The sequence below is a fragment of the Pseudophryne corroboree genome, chromosome 1, assembly GCF_028390025.1.
Source record: "Pseudophryne corroboree isolate aPseCor3 chromosome 1, aPseCor3.hap2, whole genome shotgun sequence".
Taxonomy (NCBI): Eukaryota; Metazoa; Chordata; class Amphibia; order Anura; family Myobatrachidae; genus Pseudophryne; species Pseudophryne corroboree.
This window is the reverse complement of record NC_086444.1, coordinates 614,072,140-614,091,539: the sequence shown is the minus strand read 5'-3', so window position 1 is coordinate 614,091,539 and position 19,400 is coordinate 614,072,140. Positions and strand designations below refer to the sequence as shown.

The window sequence follows — 19,400 nt, the reverse complement described above, 5'->3', positions numbered from 1 at the left end:
GTATGAAAATTCTGTATGCTACCAGTATAATAGGTTGTGGGTTCCAATCCTGGCTATGACACTTGTAAAATGTGTATCTATAATAAAGAGGATGTGATTTGTAAGGTGCAGCAACTAGTGGGGGAGTCGGCTACGGAAGAGATAGCGGAACAGGAGGAGAGGTGCCCACCTTCAGAGCAGGATCCCAGTGGCAGCTGACTCCATTGCCTTCCACATTTACACCTCTGCATAATAGGCTTCCAAGAAAATTTGGGTCTGGTACACAAATATATAACTATGAGAAGCATCAATGAGGAGTAAACAAAAATTACACCATGAGTGGTTTCCTGGGTTTGTTCCTTTGTATTTTCATTTAGATCCTTTTCAGGCTTAGATCATCCGAGGGAAGCAGCTGCATTTTATTCTGTCTATATATTTGTATATAGAAATATAGAAGCACAACACAGTCTATGCTTGTAAGATAGATAGATAGATAGATAGATAGATAGATAGATAGATAGATAGATAGATAGATAGATAGATAGATGTACACACATCACCCCGTGATTACAATTATTGTAGTTGGACACAAGATGAACAGAAAAAGTTGTTGTATTATTCAGGCGCACAACTGTGCAGCTCCTGTTTATCACAATTAAAAGGTGTGCTATTCAGGCTACAGTAAAAAAAAAAAAAAAAAAAGAACTATACAGAAAAAGATATGTTACTATGTTACAGTATATTGGAATACAGTAAGAGACACACGCTTTAATGAGGTGTACAATATTACACCTGTTACACAACACAGGTCTGTAGGAAAATAATTATATCAAATAGACTTTCAGAAGAGAATGTTACCTAAGATTGCACAAATAGCTGTGTAGTAGAGTGCTGCTGCAAGATTCAGGACTCCTCCTCTCCTCATCGTCATTCTTTAAAGCACCTTGTTCTCCCTCCCTCGTCTCCAGTTAACTTTCTGGCACCAGAATCTCTCCTGGACAATTTTGAAGTCTGCTACAAAGTGAGTCTCAAATCCTTCAGCCTTTCAAATGTGATACTTTGTTTTAATCCCAGTGCTTTTTTTTTTTTTTACAATGTTCAATAACTTATTTTGCACAATGCTGAACCACACATGTAATCTGCTAATAATGGCAATTAGTAGTTATTTTGTTATTAGACTTTGCCACCTCTGAATGGAGTTCATAAAAACAGGCTTCATTTCAAGTATATTTTCATGGACCATACTGATGTTGAAAAAAAATGTAGATGTTCTTATTTCAAACAAAGTTTTTACTTTTCATTTTCAGGTCCAATGGATGAGTTTACTCCTTATATAAAGGACCAATTGACCTTCTCTCTATGGGATTATGGAGTATTTTCTGCTATGCTGTTTGGATCCACAGGAATTGGATTGTTCTATGCACGTGGAGGGCAGACATCTGATGATTTCTTCACAGGGGGCAGGAGTATGTCAGCTGTGCCTGTAGGATTGTCTCTATCTGCTAGCTTCATGTCTGCTGTGCAAGTGCTTGGAGTGCCAGCTGAATCGTATCTATACGGTGCCAAGTTCCTGTGGATGATTATGGGGCAGATTTTAAACAGTCTCCTAACTGCCTACATCTTTATGCCAATCTTCTATAGGCTGGGGATCACAAGCACCTACCATGTAAGGGACCTGCAGTATCCATAGCAATTACAGCTATAAATATATGTATTTAGATTTATATATTGCTTTTGTCCCTTTCTGTCATTTCTATTAGAATGTATTGGCTTATGTGAATTTACACCTTACAAGATCTCCGTTTACTGACCCCCTTGTGTCTCTCGCAACAGAACAATTTTGCATAACAACTTTCTTCTCCTACACAGTATTTGGAAATGAGATTCAGCAGAAGTGTGCGACTCGTTGGCACTATCCAGTTCCTTATTGGGACTGTAAGTATACACCATTTATAACATGTAATGCATTGGCCGTATAGACCTGATACTGTTACTAAAATGTTGTCTTCCATCCACAGATCTTATACACTGGTATTGTTATCTACGCTCCTGCACTAATTCTCAACCAAGGTTGTTATAATATTACTACTTTAATTATGTACATGCAGCATTGGAAATCCTCTGTGCCTCCTTTTACTTACTGTTTTTCCTTCTAGTAACGGGGCTGGATATTTGGGCCTCCCTGTTTTCTACTGGAGCAATCTGCACATTTTACACATCAGTGGTGAGTAAAACAAGCTCCTTATTGTTGCCAGGTCTACTCATCTACAGTATAAATCATTGCATTAAGGTTCAAAGTGTGCCATCACATTGATAGATGTACTAATTGATGTGCTTCAGAATCAATAAACAAAAACATATCTAAAAAAATAAAACTGTGTTCTGAACTACAGCAACCCATCAGCAATGTTTGCCCCTACTGCCAATTAGGCCCATGTGTGCGGAGCGATCTAGCACAGACCGCTCATTACACGTCTCTCCCCCGCTCAGCACACAGCACGATGTGTGCTGAGCGGAGAAGGGGGGGACGCTCATTTCACCCAGCGGTGAAATGAGCGACCTGCTAGATTGTGCCTGCATGCTGGCCAATATAGCACCGGCGATAGCGACGTGCAGAGCTGCGCATCGCTATCGCTGTGGGGCATACACACGGAGAGATCTGTGCTTAACTTCAAAGCGATCTAGTCAGGTTGCTTAGAAATTAAGCATGGATCTCTCCGTGTGTACCCCCCTTTACTTGCTATGGATTAGTACAAATATTGCCCCTATATACAGTGTTAGTAAATGATACCTTGGGGCATTTTTCATGTTTATGTACGTAGGGAGACTCGCAGGGACATCGGAAGCAGCTTCCGCTGTCCCTGCGAGTCTCTTCCCTAGCATTTTGGAGGCGTTTTTCATATTTGTGAAAAAGTCCTCTGGGGGAATCTGACAATGAGCATGCCTGCAGCATCCGCTTCCAGAATCAGGGCTGGTGCCAAGGCTGTGGGAAGGGGATCAAAAGCTCCCTCTCCTGCTACTATGCCTCCATAGACTAAGCAGGTTACAGTATCTGAAGAGGGTGTAAATCTGATACTGCCCATGCCTACATCGTCCACTTCCAGAATCAGGGCTGGAGCCAAGGCTGTGGGAAGGGGACCAAAATCTCTCTCTCCTGCTACTATGCCTCCATTAAAGTAGGTTTAAAGCAGTTTACATCATCTGAAGATGGTGAAAACTAACGTGGCCAAACTCTGAAAAGCTTCACTCTTCAGGGTTTAGTACATACAGTAGAAGTCAAATCGTAATCCCACTGACAATAACTGCGATCTGTAGTGCTAATTAGCATTCCGCCGGAGATTTCTGTGAAATCTCCTGCATTATGCTATTAGTACATAGCCACAAACCATACATTTTATTTTAATATTTGAAACAATAAGAATAAGAATTTTATCAATGAATTTGTCTGTATTTCTTGAAGCAATCTGGTTCATACAGTATTTATACATCTTTAAAGTAGTTTCCTAATAATGTTCCTTCTAAACCTAATTTTTTTTTATAATTTGCATACTTATAATACTATAAATTAGTGTTTGTTCATGGCTGTCTATTTAAAAACATATTTGTGCTACAACACACAGCAATATCAATAGAAGAGATATATTTAACACAGATAAGCTGTTAGGTTTGGATTGGTTCAGATTGGTTTTTACATGGATCTGTAAATTGTTATCTAAATGTGACATGTTTTGTATAGCCAGTAAAACTGATTGGAACTTGTGATAATTTGGCGAATAGTGCAGAAGTGAACCAAGTCACTAATATTTAAACCTATTTCTATTTAAAAAATGAAACAGATGCAGTAAGAAAACCTTTATTTCCAGATGAGCTTTTTGTTCTTTTGTATTTTGATACAGCATGCGTAGCACAAATGGATGGTATTTGTGGTGTGGTATCGGGATATGGAAGGTGTGTTTTAAGAAAATATATACTAGGGAATAAAATTTTGACATAATTTTTGCCTAATTTTGTTCAGATGGACTTCATTTTCATATTATTCTAATAACTGAATTATTCATGTAAGTAGCCTGTAAATAGTACATACTGTAATATACTTGGATAAATTGAGCAAGACATTGAAACGGAAGGTCATGTATATCAGTTCAATTAATTCTATTTAGAGATGACCGGGTTCGGTTCCCTGAGAACCGAACCCTACCGGACTTCACTACCCGAGCCCGGATCCGAGCCCGGCTCGGGTTTTTCTGCCTGACTCAGAAACCAGAATGAGGCAAAACGTCATCATCCCGCTGTCGGATTCTCGCAGGGTTTGGATTCCATATAAGGAGCCGCACGTTGCCGCCATTTTCCCTCTAGTCCCGGAAAGTGTAACGAGAGGACGTGTCTCCGTCCTCAGTGTCTGTGCGGGAGGGAAAGTGGGGTGGCGATTCCAATGCTGTCTTGTGCTGCTCAATCCTGTGTAGTGTCTTATGCTGCATTAGTCCAGTCACAGTGGTGGTGTCCTCTGCTGCCATATGTCCAGTGCTGCTGTATAAGTCCAGTCCATTGCAGTGCTGCTGTGTTGTCCTGCATCAATCCAGTGGTGGTGTCCCTGTGCTGCTGTATAAGTCTAGTGGTACTGCCATATATATCTAGTGATACTGCCGTATATGTCCAGTGATACTGCTGTATAAGTCCAGTGATACTGCCGTATATGTCCAGTGATACTGGCATATAAGTCCAGTGATACTGCCGTATAAATCCAGTCCAGTGGTACTGCCGTTGTGTACAATTCCAGTGGTACTGCCGTATAAGTCCAGTGGTACTGCCATATAAGTCCAGTGGTACTGCCGTATAAGTCCAGTGGTACTGCGGTAAAAGTCCAGTGGTACTGCTGTATATGTCCAGTGATACTGCCGTATAGATCCAGTGGTACTGGCATATAAATCCAGTGGTACTGGCGTATAAATCCATTCCAGTGATACTGCCGTATATGTCCAGTGGTACTGCCATATAATTCCAGTCATACTGCCGTATATGTCCAGTGGTACTGCTGTATAAATTCAGTGGTACTGGCGTATAAATCCAGTCCAGTGATACTGCCGTATATGTCCAGTGATACTGCCGTATAAGTCCAGTGGTACTGGCGTATAAGTCCAGTGATACTGCCGTATAAATCCAGTCCAGTGATACTGCAGTATAAATTCAGTCCAGTGGTACTGCCGTATAAATCCAGTGATACTGCCATATATGTCCAGTGGTACTGTCATATAAATCCAGTCCAGTGGTACTGCCGTATAAGTCCAGTCCAGTGGTGCTACCATATAAGTTTAATGGTGCTGTCCTGTGCTGTATATTATTTACTCCAAATAAAGGGGTTATTAATATTTAATCCAAATCATTTTACAGGGTTTGCCCTGTGTGGTGTAGAGGTACGCTCTCCTGTGCTGCATTTTGTTATATAACTCCAGAAAAATAATGGAGAACAAAAAAATTTGGAGGATAAAATAGGGAAAGATCAAGAACCACTTCTTCCTACTGCTGCTGCTGCCACTGCTGTTGTTGCTGCTGGGAGTCGATCGTCATCCCAGAGGGGAAGTCAGAAGACCACTTGTACTGCTTCAACTAAGCAATTGACTGTCCAACAGTCCTTTGCGAGGAAGATGAAATATGACAGCAGTCACCCTGTTGCAAAGTGGATTACTGAGGCCATAACAACTATGCTGGTGTTAGATGTGCATCCGGTATCTGCAGTGCCAACCCTAGATGGGCCATGTGTTTGTCCCGCACACTTGTGTCACTTAACTTAGTCATACAGCTTCCTCATTGCACCTCTTTTACTTCGTTGTATTATGATGTGCTGTTTATGGACTAGGGCCATCCTGTCTGACACTGCCGTACAAGTCCAGGGCTACTGCCGTATAAGTCCAGGGGTACTGCCGTATAAGTCCAGTCCAGTGGTGCTGTCTTGTGCTGCATCAGTCCAGTGGTGCTGTCTTGTGCTGCATCAGTCCAGTGGTGGTGTCTTGTGCTACCATAAGTCCAGGGGTGGTGTCCTCTGCTGTATATTATTTACTCCAAATAAAAGGGTTATATACATTAATTATACTATTACCCAAATCATTTTTACAGGGTTTGCCCTGTGTGGTGTAGGGGTACGCTCTGCATATTAATATAATAGCTCCAAATAAAAGGGTTATTATTATCCAAATTAATTTTACAGGCTTTGCCGTGTGTGTGTGTGTAGTTTAGGGGTACGCTCTCCTGTGCCACCAATATTGTGCCTGTATTACATCTGGGCAAATTCCAGCACATCCCATGTTGTTTGTGCCGCACACTTGTGTCACTTAGCTTAGTCATACAGCTACCTCATTGCACCTCTTTTTCTTTTTTGCATGATGTGCTGTTTGGGGCCTATTTTTTAAAAGTGCCATTCTGTCTGCCACTGCAGTGCCGCTCCTAGATGGGCCAGGTGTTTGTGCCGCACACTTGTGTCACTTAGCTTAGTCATACAGCTACCTCATTGCACCTCTTTTTCTTCTTTGCATGATGTGCTGTTTGGGGCCTATTTTTTAAAAGTGCCATCCTGTCTGACACTGCAGTGCCACTCCTAGATGGGCCAGGTGTTTGTGCCACACACTTGTGTCACTTAGCTTAGTAATACAGTCACCTCGGTGCAACTTTTTGGCCTAAAAACAATATTGTGTGGTGTGGGGTGTTCAGAATAGACTGGAAATTAGTGGAAATTAATGTTATTGAGGTTAGTAATACCGTAGGATCAAAATTACCCCCAAATTCTGTGATTTTAGCTGTTTTTATGTTTTTGGCAAAAAACAATCCAGATCCAAAACACGATCATGGAACCAGAACCAAAACCAAAACACAATACACAAAATGTGCCAGTCGCACATCTCTAATTCTATTTCACAAATATGTTTATCTGCCTGCCTCGAGGTTACAGTTAGGAAGGCCAATCCTGGGCCTTTTTTTCGATCCCAGGTATTGGGACTGAAAAAATATCAATCCCGGGATTCCCGGGATACCCGGGATTGGGTTGAATATTGTAAAATTAAAATCTTCAGTACATGATAGAAACAATAAAAGTGTTATTTTAAAGTCTAGTCTTACCATTTTAGGCTTAACTCTTCATTGATTTATTGATGCAGCACTTTACTGGGGAAAAGCACTCCTGCTATATTGGGAACAGCCCTCCAAATGTGCCTTCTCCAGCTCTTGAATATCAGTTAAATAGAAAACAATATCCAGCGAAAATGTTTTTGCATGTGAGTATATATCTATGGCACCTAGCCCTTAAGACAGCACAGACAGCCCCACTCTGTAAATACAAAGAGACAAAATGTTAAGGGCCGTACTGACGGGGAGATTTCCCCAGAGATGTGTGCTGAGTGGTCTAGCACAGACCGCTTAGCACACATCTCTCCCCCCGCTCAGCACAACGCAATGTGCTGAGCGAGGGAGGGGGGGGGTGGAACACGGGGGGCCACTCAATTCACCCAATCTAGCACCGTCGAAAGTGAGGCACGGGGCCGCGCATCGCTGTCGCTGGCACCGCTACACACGGAGCGATGTTCAGCTAATTTCTAAGCAATCTAGTCAGACTGCTTAGAAATTAGCTGAACATCGCTCCGTGTATACCCCCCTTTAGTCCCTCTACAGTAGCTGCTATTTTCACATACAGGGTGGAATTCAAACGTTTGAAAAGTCGGTTGGGTGTCTGTTTTTGCCTGTCTATTAGATAGAAAAAAACAGACTCCCAACTGACTTTTCAAATATTTGAATCTCCCCCTTAGTATACAGATAGGGGCATAGCCAATTCAGCACTGTCATTTTGTTCCTGCAGCAGGCAACATTACGGGCAGCTGAGGGCTTTTTTGGTATTCAATTAAACAGAAGAATTTTAGCCATGGTAATTTCTATAGAAACTAATGTGAAACAGGTGCACCTTTAGGAAAAATCTTTATTTTAAGATAAAATGCCAGGACTTGGTTCAGAATTCCTAGGACATGAAAGTTTTTAATTAGCTTACTTAGGCCAATAATTACATGTTATAATTAGGGGGGAAAATGGGTTAAATGATGTGGGACAGGTTTATGGGGGGTGTATAGAGAGGAGAGGTGTTTTAAACTTTGAAGATGGGAGTATTATTTTTTTTAAATAAAAATGTGAAGTAGCCCCAAATTACTGTAAAATCAACCTTTTCTTTTTTTTGCACTCCAAATGTAAGAAGAAATATTTGTAAAAAATTCCTGCAGGTTTATGCCGAAAAAATTATTGCGCCCATTTTTTTCCATGTGGATATTGTGAGAATCGGGAGGGCACATGCCAGAGCCGTAACTATGTGTGTGCCAGGTGTGCCTGGCACACAGCACTGTCGCCCTGAGGGCGTAAACTGCCCTCATTCCTTAAAGTCGTCAGCGGCATTGTAATGAGTCAAACTGACTCATTACAAGCCGCCTGTGTGCGTGTGCTGCCGCCGGAGAGAAGCAGCTCCGGGGGCAGGGAAGGAGGAGGAGGGAGGGGAACTTGGGAGCCGCAGCAGCGCCGCTACAGCTGTGCCTCTCCTTCCACATAGGCTAGCCGTCACTGCTGTGAATGCTGGGATGCGGAAGGAGAGGGTCAGCTGCAGCGGCGCCACTACCAATTACAGTGCGCTGCTGCGGCTCCCGAGTCCCCCTTCCTCCTCCTCCTTCTCCCCTACCTCCGGAGCTGCCAGCACCAAGGAGCCTGACTGCCTGAGCCAGCGGAGAGATGTTAAGTATCCGCTACGCTGTCTGCCGTGATGTGTAATAACGGGACACTGTCTGCCGTAATGTGTAAAAAGGGGGACTGTCTGCCGTAATGTGTAAAAAGGGGGACTGTCTGCCGTAATGTGTAAAAAGGGGGACTCTGTCTGCCGTAATGTGTAAAAAGGGGGACTGTCTGCCGCAATGTGTAAAAAGGGGGACTCTGTCTGCCATAATGTGTAAAAGGGGGGCTCTGTCTGCCGACTGCTGTAATGTGTAAAAAGGGGCTCTAGGTGGTGTAGTGGCGCTACTGTGTGGCATAATTTGAATAATGGAGACTTCTGTGCACCGTAATATGAATTGGTATTTTTTTGTGGCCACACCCCTTCCCCATGAAGCCATGCCCCATATATTTTTTGTGCAGCTGCAGCGCGCACGGCCCTTACATTACATAAGGGGGGGGGGGGGGCTGATGCCGTTTTTTGCACACAGCGCTAAAATGTCTAGTTACGGCACTGGCACATACCACAGTAATTTTAAAATGAGTGTCAAAAACCTTGCATTCCATTGGATATGCCTGAGTACTCCTTTTTCTATAGTTGAATCAGGATTGTAATAGCACATGATGTTAATAGAAAAAAATGCATAATTTAATTAAATGATTCAGATGAACACCAAGTGAATTGTGTCTATACAGTATATATTTTTAGGAAATGATTCCTTTATGCCAAGTCAGTGCAAACTGTTCAAGAACACACGTGCAATTCCATCAACGCTGGTCAGTGAAGCAATAAGGCTTCTCTTAAAATTGCCACTCAGTATCACCGGAAAGTTTCACTCCACTGCTCTAGTGATAAATTGCACTAACAACTGATTTTCTGCTGCTGCAATAAGTGGGGTTAGAAAATCATTGCTATAGCTGCACATTGATAACAGGTGAGTGAATAATAATACTTCTTTCTACTTAAAGCAACTTTTTTTCCAGTCAAAAAGAACATGGGACTAAGGGGGTTATTTAGGTTTGTTAGCAAACTGAAAATACACACTAATGGAAAACAATGTTGCCCTGTAGGTGGGGCAGATGTAACATGTGCAGAGAGATTTAGATTTGGGTGGGTTATATTGTTTCTGTGCATAGTAAATACTGTCTGCTTTATTTTTAAGGTATAATTTAGATTTCAGTTTGAACACACCCCACCCAAATCTAACTCTCTCTGCACATGTTACATCTGCCCCACCTGTAGTGCAACATGGTTTTGCCCATTAGTTTGTTTTTTTGGTTTGCTAACAAACCTGAATAAGGCCCTATGTGCAATACATTAAACACAGGACTAAGGGGCTGATTCTGATTTTGGAATATACAGTAGTAAGAAAGAGCAAGTGACTGTTTACCTGGACAAACCATGTTGCAATGCAAGGGGGGTAAATACTTACATTTTTTTTTTACATGCAGGGTAAATACTAACGGCTAAAATAGGAACAGAAAAAAAAAAGGGAGAAAATTTAATTTTGTGTCAGTAACCGATGCTTATTCTAGAAAAATGGAATGATATGAATCTCTAAATAGAATGAAATAAAGTCCATCATTTAACAGTTCAGGCATCTTAAACCTAGCAAGCACTGGGACGGCCATTTTTCTTTTACTTGCTTCACTAAAATCGTCCCTGCTCGGCTCCCTTTTGTCATAGATTAATGTTTCATACACTTAAACCTTTCTCAACAAATGCTCTATAGGATTGTGAAAAAGTATCAAAATATATCCAGTGGCTCTCGAGGTTAGCTCGAACAAACAGACAGATGCCTACTAAGGACTTTATTTTATACTTTATAGAGATCAGAATCGGGTCCTCATGTGCAATACATGAAAAATTGGACTGAGGACAATTTAAAGGTACACGCAAACCATGCACAATGAAAAAGTTTCCACAATCAAGTGATAATTTGATACTGTGCATGCACAAAATATCCCGGAAATCATTTGGTGCTTGTATTACCCTGAGTGCACACACAAATGCGCTATTGCATATGTGAGAGCTAGTATCAGAAGTGGAGAGGCAAAGTGGTGGATGTCCAAGGTAGTGTTGCAGGGGTGTCACTGCAAACATCCTGCGTTCTCAGACATGGAGCCGCTGCCGCACAGGATAAGTTCAGACAAAGACAATGCACCTGCCATAGGGATGGTGCAATTGTCAGTGGTGGATGCGATAGCACGCCAGTGGTGGACTGTCTAGAACCACAGATGATGCTAATGTGTGCAGGTACACAGAAATTGGGCATCTCAGGGCCTGCACATTTTGATGCATACTAGTGCACAGGGGAGAGGCTGAAACTAGCATTTGCATATTATCTAGCAACAGGAGCTAGTGGGGCGCAGCAGCATTCGTCTCTGAATCAAACCCTAAGTGTGAAGTGCAATTAAGTGGTAAAGTGCCTGGATATAATCTGATAATCATTTTACAATTCCCTAATCATATACAGTATACATCAATGTGCAACTCATACTTGCCTACTCTCCTGGAATAGCCGGTACGCTCCCGAAAATTGTGTGGCGCTCCTGGTCCCCCAGAAAGGTGGACAAGTATCCCAGAATCTGGCGGCCCCCACCAGTTACCCCGCAATTCATGCTGAATCTTATCATCATAGCCACGCAACCTGCAGTGCAATGCCGGTAATCTCTGCATTGTATGGTGGGTGGCATGGTCACGATGATGCAATCTCAGAAACTACTCCCATGGACCACCCTCATTTGTCTTGCCATGCCCCGTTCAACTATGACTCGCATGCTCCCCCTCACTGCTCAATACTATGCTGAACTGTCTGCACTCTCCCGGAATGGGCAGCCAGAATGTTGGCAACTATGGTGCAACTATGGAGTGCAAATCTGAATGTAGAGTTACTAAATGTCATGGGTTTAACTAACAATACTTCATGCCCATAACTTACATTTGTAATGAACTCAAATTAATTAGAAAATGTTTAATAAGATCATGTAAATGTTGAAGTCATACTATATTCATATTTGCAGTTTTGTCTAATAATATTTTAAAATAGTATCCTTAAAGCAGTGTTTCATGTAGAATGTGTGTCACACGGTTGGGTAATTGTGATCCAGTCATTCAATTACTTATCTTACCTGGATAAGCAATTTCCCCTGATTGGATTAACTGCATCCATTAGAGTTTATTCTGTTTTCGGTTTATTGTCTTGTTCTTGTCTGCCATAGGGTGGTATGAAAGCTGTGATCTGGACAGACGTCTTCCAGGTGGTGGTAATGATCACTGGGTTCTTTGCAATCGCTATTCGTGCAATCTTGCTTGTTGGCGAAGGCTCTGAAGCCCTGGATATTGCAAGAAACTACTCCAGGATTAATTTTGGAGAGTAAGTATTTGTTATAACCATGAAAGGTTCTGTTTTTTGTTTTTAAAAAAAAAAAATTTGTGCCCCCCGCAGTGTACTGTATATGCAATGTGTGACTATATTTGTGCTTTTTTTTTTAATAAAGGGATTTGCAGTCCCTTTTCAATTACCCGCTAGTCCTGTAGTGTTTAGTCACGTGTTATTTTAACACGCACTTTGCGGCACATTTTCTTCACGCATGTTCTCGATACCAATGCATTAACTCTGCAGTGTGCAACCTATGTGAAATGCATGAAAGAGTAAGGAAATCATCCTGAACCCCACAAGTGGCAAATAATATATCAGGGCAATAGGTGTTAGTCGTTAATAGCAAAGTATTGGAGGCAGCTGAATGCTCCATCAAATGGTTGAGTTTTCCAGCTTTCATAAACAATGACAAAATTACAGCCAGCAAGTTTATTTCAGCAAACAAAAGTGTCTAAAGTATTTTGGGTACAATAAAATGTCTCTATGGCGATTGTGTATATACTGTACAAATTTGTAAAAAAACTGGAAGACAACAATATCAATACATCACCTCAATATACACGCCCCACATCATTTAACCCATTTCTCTACTCATGTTATGTCTTTATTGGCCATATTTTCCTGTCTAAAAACTAAATACAATATTATTTATTGCAAGGGGTGTTCCAGGGGTACTGCACTATGAGCTGTAATGTTTACATTAAAAGAAGTATTTGGCCTACTTTTAACCTTCTCTGGTGGTGTGAGCTAAATGCTGTGTTAACTCCCATGATGTGGTTGTGAAAGCACATTTAAGGTGGTGATTCCGGAATACATACTGTTTACCGGCGGATGGGATGCCAGCTGTCAAGATCCCAACAGCGGCATCCTGGTCCCCGGAGTGCCGGCAGCGGGGTGAGTGCTAGGAGTCCCCTTGCGGGCTCGCTGCACTCATCACCGGATCTAGCCTAAAACTGGGTACACAATAGGTGATATATTTGCTGCTCACGAGCCCATCAGAGGGTGTGTAAATGCCCGTCCAGCTGGCTGTCCTGACCGACACATCAGACGGCTGATTGTTAAGTGTATATACTTACCTGTCGGTCCACCATCAAATTGTCATGGTATGTACCCAGCCTTAGAGATGGTGAGAGTCAGATAACATCCAATATTTTCAGGCTGGCACCTGCTAATTCTGTTGGTGCTGTGCATTCATATAATAATCTACATAGCAGTAGCTGTTGTTTTCCATGTCCATTTCTGGGGCTATAAGTCATGTGTGAGGCCTCTGAAAAATATCTGATATAGAATATCCATAGGTACTAGTGTGCATAAAACAGGTATAAAAGGTACACATACATATGACAGCACAATGACTGTAATATAAGTGCTGATCCATTGAATTGTCTTTACACAGAACACAAAAATACTGTACATGAATCAACAGTATTGCAGAAATAAATGCACACCGTGTGATTCTGACGCAAAACAGGGAAAAAAGACTCAGGCACCATATTTCAATAAACAATGATGACTAGAACTTGACTTCACAAAGATATATGCAGTGCAATGACCCTCTCTTTTCATCCCAGCTTCGACCCAGACCCCCGCAGACGTTACACTTTTTGGACCTTTCTCTTTGGTAGCACGTTCTTATGGCTATCCATGTATGGCGTCCATCAGGCGCAGGTCCAGCGCTACATAGCCTGTAAGACTGAGACTGAAGCCAAGCTGTGAGTTTTCTGTTATTTGAAAGTGCATAATCCTGTTTTGATTCATGTTACCGTATCTACTTTCTTTTTCTTTCTGATAATATAAGGGTAATGATATCATTTATACTCTGCCCCCTACACATGATCTTTTCAATAAAATCATGCTCTAGGATAGGGAACTATTTTATCTCTGTTTGCGTTCAGCTAGGTTCTCTTACATTATCAAGAAAGATATAGGACAAAAGAGAGAAATTATGTAAGATACTGTAAGGATGTGGTAAATCTTAAACTGACTGGGTTTGTACCTTAAACCTAGTTCTTTCACTAAAGAGACAATAAAGCATATTTGTAAGGGTACAGAAGAACATAAGAAATGTTTGTCAATGGAGATAAGTTGTCCTGCCTAGTCTACTAAATTACTGCCAGTGTTATGTAAGTACATGTACCTCAGTTCCTAAAAACCTTTCCCATCAGTACTTTATTACAGGTTGAGTCTCCCATAGCCAAAATACCTAGGACCAGAAGCATTCTGGATTTTGATTTTTTCATTATTTGGAATATTTGCAGGATATTGAGATCCAGTATGGTGGTGATGGGATCCAAGTCTAAGCACAGAATGCATTATGTTTCATATGCACCTTGTAAATATAGCATGAATAATAATTTTGTGTATGAATGGTTGTGTAAACGTGACCATCAGAAAGCACAGGTGTCATTATCTCAGTCACACTCAAAAAAAGTTTCGGATTTCGGAATATTTTGGATATCGAAATTTTTCAGATATGGGACACTCAACCTCTATGTATCTTTTCTAATATTTATTTATTGTTTTAATGTACAGATATGACATCATTATCAATTTGAAAAAGTATCCGTTTACACACATATTTGCATATGTCTTTGTACCACATTATTACATGCAATTAAAAATCAGGCCCTAGCTTTAAAAAAAATTAAATAAAAAAAAAAGAGATGATGGAAATTTCAATTTGTTTTGTTAAATATTCACCTGGTTTTACATGCAAAATTTGATATGTTTCACCAGTAGATTTTGACTGAGCCTAACCACACATTATAATATATTAAATGTCACTGTCCCAACTATATTCCAAAACTATAAGTTCTCTGAAATGTGAACTTACAAATACAGTGTGGATAGTATTTCATGAAATAGTGATGCAAAAACAGAACTCGAAGATTGTATTGCTAGATTTATGTATCTTGGAGGGACAGCCACAACTATCCATGCAGATGGATTGGTAGCATGGATGAGCATCTCTGCCTTGAGCATAGATTGCTTATTACTCCATGCTTGTCTCAAAGAACAGTGCAATATTATGTGTTGGTTTAAAGAACTGTCTCTTCACAAATATTAAAATGCAAGTATTACATTCTCACCTTAAAAGTAAGTGAAATTCAGGTGATAATAGCAGCCAGAGGCGGATTGGCCATAGGGTCTACAGGGAAGTTTCCCGCTGGGCCGACGCACCCATGGGGCCTGTTTTGTTTGAGGACATGTGGTCCTTTTTATAGACATAATGAATAAGATGCAAAATGATTTGCATATATGATAATTACTTTGCCACTTAGCCTGTGATTGCAGATGATCTAGTGTATGCTCTGTCTGCCTGCTTGGCTGACATATAAGATTGAGTGAATAGTGATTGGGATACGGTTGGTGTAATAAGCAAGAAAATATATATTTCTAAAGAATGATATAGTTTCCTAAATTCTGAAAGCGTATCATATAATGTGCTCATAATATTTAATTGTATTTCTTTTTAACTTCCCCCTTGATGCTGGACATCCCCACTATCTGGAAAGTCTTGGGGGGAGGGTGCTGCTGCCATGGCCCATGGCTAGACCTTACACCTCTGGTGCTGCCCATGTGGGGCCACTAGTACAAATTTTTCCAGGGCCACTTTTTGTTCCCAATCCGCCCCTGAAAGCAGCAGAACTATATCCAATACATATAGCAGTCAATCACTTAAAATGTTAAAATCCTGTTAGCCTACTGTATAATCTGTCAAGTGTGAACCTAACTTCCACTTCCTCTTCTGTTGCTACTCGTCTTGGTTGATTGGAGCCTGAGAGTTTCTCTCCTTACAGGTCAATCCTGGTGAATCAAGTGTCCCTATGCGTCATAGTGTCAATTGCAGTCACCTGTGGCATTGTAATGTTTACATTCTACATAAAATGTGACCCTTATCTGGCTGGATATGTCTCAGCTCCTGACCAGGTAGTTATCTTGTTATCCATTTGTTGGGAATATTGTGACTTGTTTTGAAAAATATTTTCTTCCATAGTGACTTTATTGTATGAGGCATTCTCAGAAATAAAGTAATAATTAATTTAACAGGTTAGGCCCATACTTGTATCTATGTTATAAAGTGAGTTAGTTCAGTGAGTTAACAGAATCTCGTAAAACATTCTTAAATGTCTCTGTAGCTACTCGCTTATTGTAGATATCTGTACAAACATGCCAAATAACTTTATCTGCACGTGAAACTAACTAACACAGTCTGTTCATAATATTCTTATAAGTAAAATAGGAAAATAATAATTAAGTAGGAGAGAGATTGGCAGAGATAATTTTATGCTGAGTGCTGTGAAGCTAATGATTAGTATAAGTCCCAATGTGAGTCTATGAGTTTGGGAAAGCAGCTCAAGGCTGCTACCATTGCTTTGCAGTTTTAGGTAGCAAAATCAAATTAAAAAAATCAAACTGGGATTTACGTGATTAGATATTGTCATGCAGCACTAGGTAAATAAGAGTTGCGGCTCAAAGGATATATAAAAATTTGGAGGAGTTTTCACTTCTTTCCCTTAACTATACATTTTCCTTTAACTAACAGAATGACAGGGGCTACTGTACTTCACTTGGGAAAAAATACAGAATTCCCTCAGCACCCTATAATGGACCAGTTGATAATATGTACATCCTATATAGTAGAAATGCAGGAGGAATTCTGTGATGTTTGTTTCTCTAGACCAGGCATTCCCAACCACAGTCCTCAAGGCACACTAACAGTGCAGGTTTTAGTAATATCCAGGCTTCAGCACAGGTGACTTAATTAGTAGTTAAGTTATTTTGATTTAACCATCTGTGCTCCAGCCTGCACTGTTAGTGTGCCCTGAGGACTGTGGTTGGGAATGCCTGCTCTAGACCATAGGTTCTCAAACTCGGTCCTCAGGACCCCACACAGTGCATGTTTTGCAGGTCTCCTCACAGAATCACAAGTGAAATAATTAGCTCCACCTGTAGACCTTTTACAATGTGTCAGTGAGTAATTAATACACCTGTGCACCTGCTGGGTTACCTGCAAAACGGGATCCGGACTGAAAGTCGACAGTAACTAGGTCGACAATGTCTAGGTCGACCACTATTGGTCGACAGTAACTAGGTCGACAGGGTGTCTAGGTCGACAGGGTCTTTAGGTCGACATGTTCTAGGTCGACAGGTCAAAAGGTCGACATGAGTTTTTCAAAAACCTTTCATACTTAACGATCCACGTGGACTACGATTGGAACGGTAATCTGTGCCGAGCGAAGCGGTAGCGGAGCGAAGGCACCATGCCCGAAGCATGGCGAGCAAAGCGAGCCATGCGAGGGGACGCGGTGCACTAATTGGGGTTCCCGATCACTCTACGAAGAAAACGACACCAAAATAACATTAAAAACTCATGTCGACCTTTTGACCTGTCGACCTAGAACATGTCGACCTAAAGACCCTGTCGACCTAGACACCCTGTCGACCTAGTTACTGTCGACCAATAGTGGTCGACCTAGACATTGTCGACCTAGTTACTGTCGACTTTCAATACCACACCCCTGCAAAACATGCACTGTGTGGGGTCCTGAGGACCGAGTTTGAGAACCTCTGCTCTAGACTAGTAAACTGATTTGAACAACACCCCATTTTTGAGAGGCATGTATGGGATCAGCAGGTAGAGGGAATGCTGGATCTTTTAGTACTATTTGAAGGATCTTCGGGTGCCTTTAGGTGAGTTAGTTCTCAATTTAGAAATATATAAATTTATGTGCTATTATGATGTAGCAATACACAAAGGTATGACCCAAAGTGGGTATCATGTAGTGTTAGATCAGAGACAGCCTGAAGTGGCTGTGGTGGCTTAAACATATCTTTGCAAATATATGTGACTTTTAAGTAGTGATGTGCACCGGAAATTTTTCGGGTTTTGTGTTTTGGTTTTGGATTTGGTTCCGCGGCCGTGTTTTGGATTCGGACGCGTTTTGGCAAAACCTCCCTGAAAATTTTTTGTCGGATTCGGGTGTGTTTTGGATTCAGGTGTTTTTTTACAAAAACCCCTCAAAAACAGCTTAAATCATAGAATTTGGGGGTCATTTTGATCCCATAGTATTAGTAACCTCAATAACCATAATTTCCACTAATTTCCAGTCTATTCTGAACACCTCACACCTCACAATATTATTTTTAGTCCTAAAATTTGCACCGAGGTCGCTGGATGGCTAAGCTAAGCGACCCAAGTGGCCGACACAAACACCTGGCCCATCTAGGAGTGGCACTGCAGTGTCAGACAGGATAGCCGATTTAAAAAATTGTCCCCAAACAGCACATGATGCAAAGAAAAAAAGAGGTGCACCAAGGTCGCTGGATGGCTAAGCTAAGCTAAGCGACCCAAGTGGCCGACACAAACACCTGGCCCATCTATTAGTGGCACTGCAGTGTCAGACAGGATGGCAGATTTAAAAAATAGTCCCCAAACAGCACATGATGCAAAGAAAAAAAGAGGTGCAATGAGGTAGCTGTGTGCCTAAGCTAAGCAACCCAAGTGGCCGACACAAACACCTGGCCCATCTAGGAGTGGCACTGCAGTGTCAGACAGGCTGGCAGATTTAAAAAATAGTCCCCAAACAGCACATGATGCAAAGAAAAAAAGAGGTGCACCAAGGTTGCTGGATGGCTAAGCTAAGCGACCCAAGTGGCCGACACAAACACCTGGCCCATCTAGGAGTGGCACTGCAGTGTCAAACAGGATGGCCGATTTAAAAAATAGTCCCCAAACAGCACATGATGCAAAGAAAAAAAGAGGTGCAATGAGGTAGCTGTGTGGCTAAGCTAAGTGACCCAAGTGGCCGACACAAACACCTGGCCCATCTAGGAGTGGCACTGCAGTGTCAGACAGGATGGCCGATTTAAAAAATAGTCCCCAAACAGCACGTGATGCAAAGAAAAAAAGAGGTGCAATGAGGTAGCTGTGTGGCTAAGCTAAGCGACCCAAGTGGCCGACACAAACACCTGGCCCATCTAGGAGTGGTACTGCAGTGTCAGACAGGATGGCAGATTTAAAAAATAGTCCCCAAACAGCACATGATGCAAAGAAAAAAAGAGGTGCACCAAGGTCGCTGGATGGCTAAGCTAAGCGACCCAAGTGGCCGACACAAGCACCTGGCCCACCTAGGAGTGGCACTGCACTTTTCTAGCGAGAGGATGAGTGCTTCCATCCTCATGTGAATCTGAACCACTAGCCATGAACATAGGCCAGGGCCTCAGCCGTTCCTTACCACTCCTTGTCGTAAATGGCATATTGGCAAGTTTACGCTTCTCATCAGATGCTTTTAATTTTGATTTTTGGGTCAT

At 41.6% G+C, this 19,400-nt stretch overlaps 1 protein-coding gene across 1 annotated transcript in view; it reads left to right on the top strand.

The window, feature by feature from the left end:
* Positions 1–1,291: 1,291 nt before the first annotated feature.
* The window catches only part of SLC5A5 (solute carrier family 5 member 5), a 38,166-nt gene continuing 20,057 nt past the window's right edge, over positions 1,292–19,400 (top strand). Inside the window, exons 1-7 of the mRNA XM_063922916.1 lie at positions 1,292–1,645; positions 1,849–1,914; positions 1,998–2,049; positions 2,136–2,203; positions 11,926–12,080; positions 13,658–13,798; positions 15,887–16,016. Of these exons, the coding sequence (XP_063778986.1) occupies positions 1,292–1,645; positions 1,849–1,914; positions 1,998–2,049; positions 2,136–2,203; positions 11,926–12,080; positions 13,658–13,798; positions 15,887–16,016 (966 nt within the window). The remainder of the gene's footprint in view (positions 1,646–1,848; positions 1,915–1,997; positions 2,050–2,135; positions 2,204–11,925; positions 12,081–13,657; positions 13,799–15,886; positions 16,017–19,400) is intronic.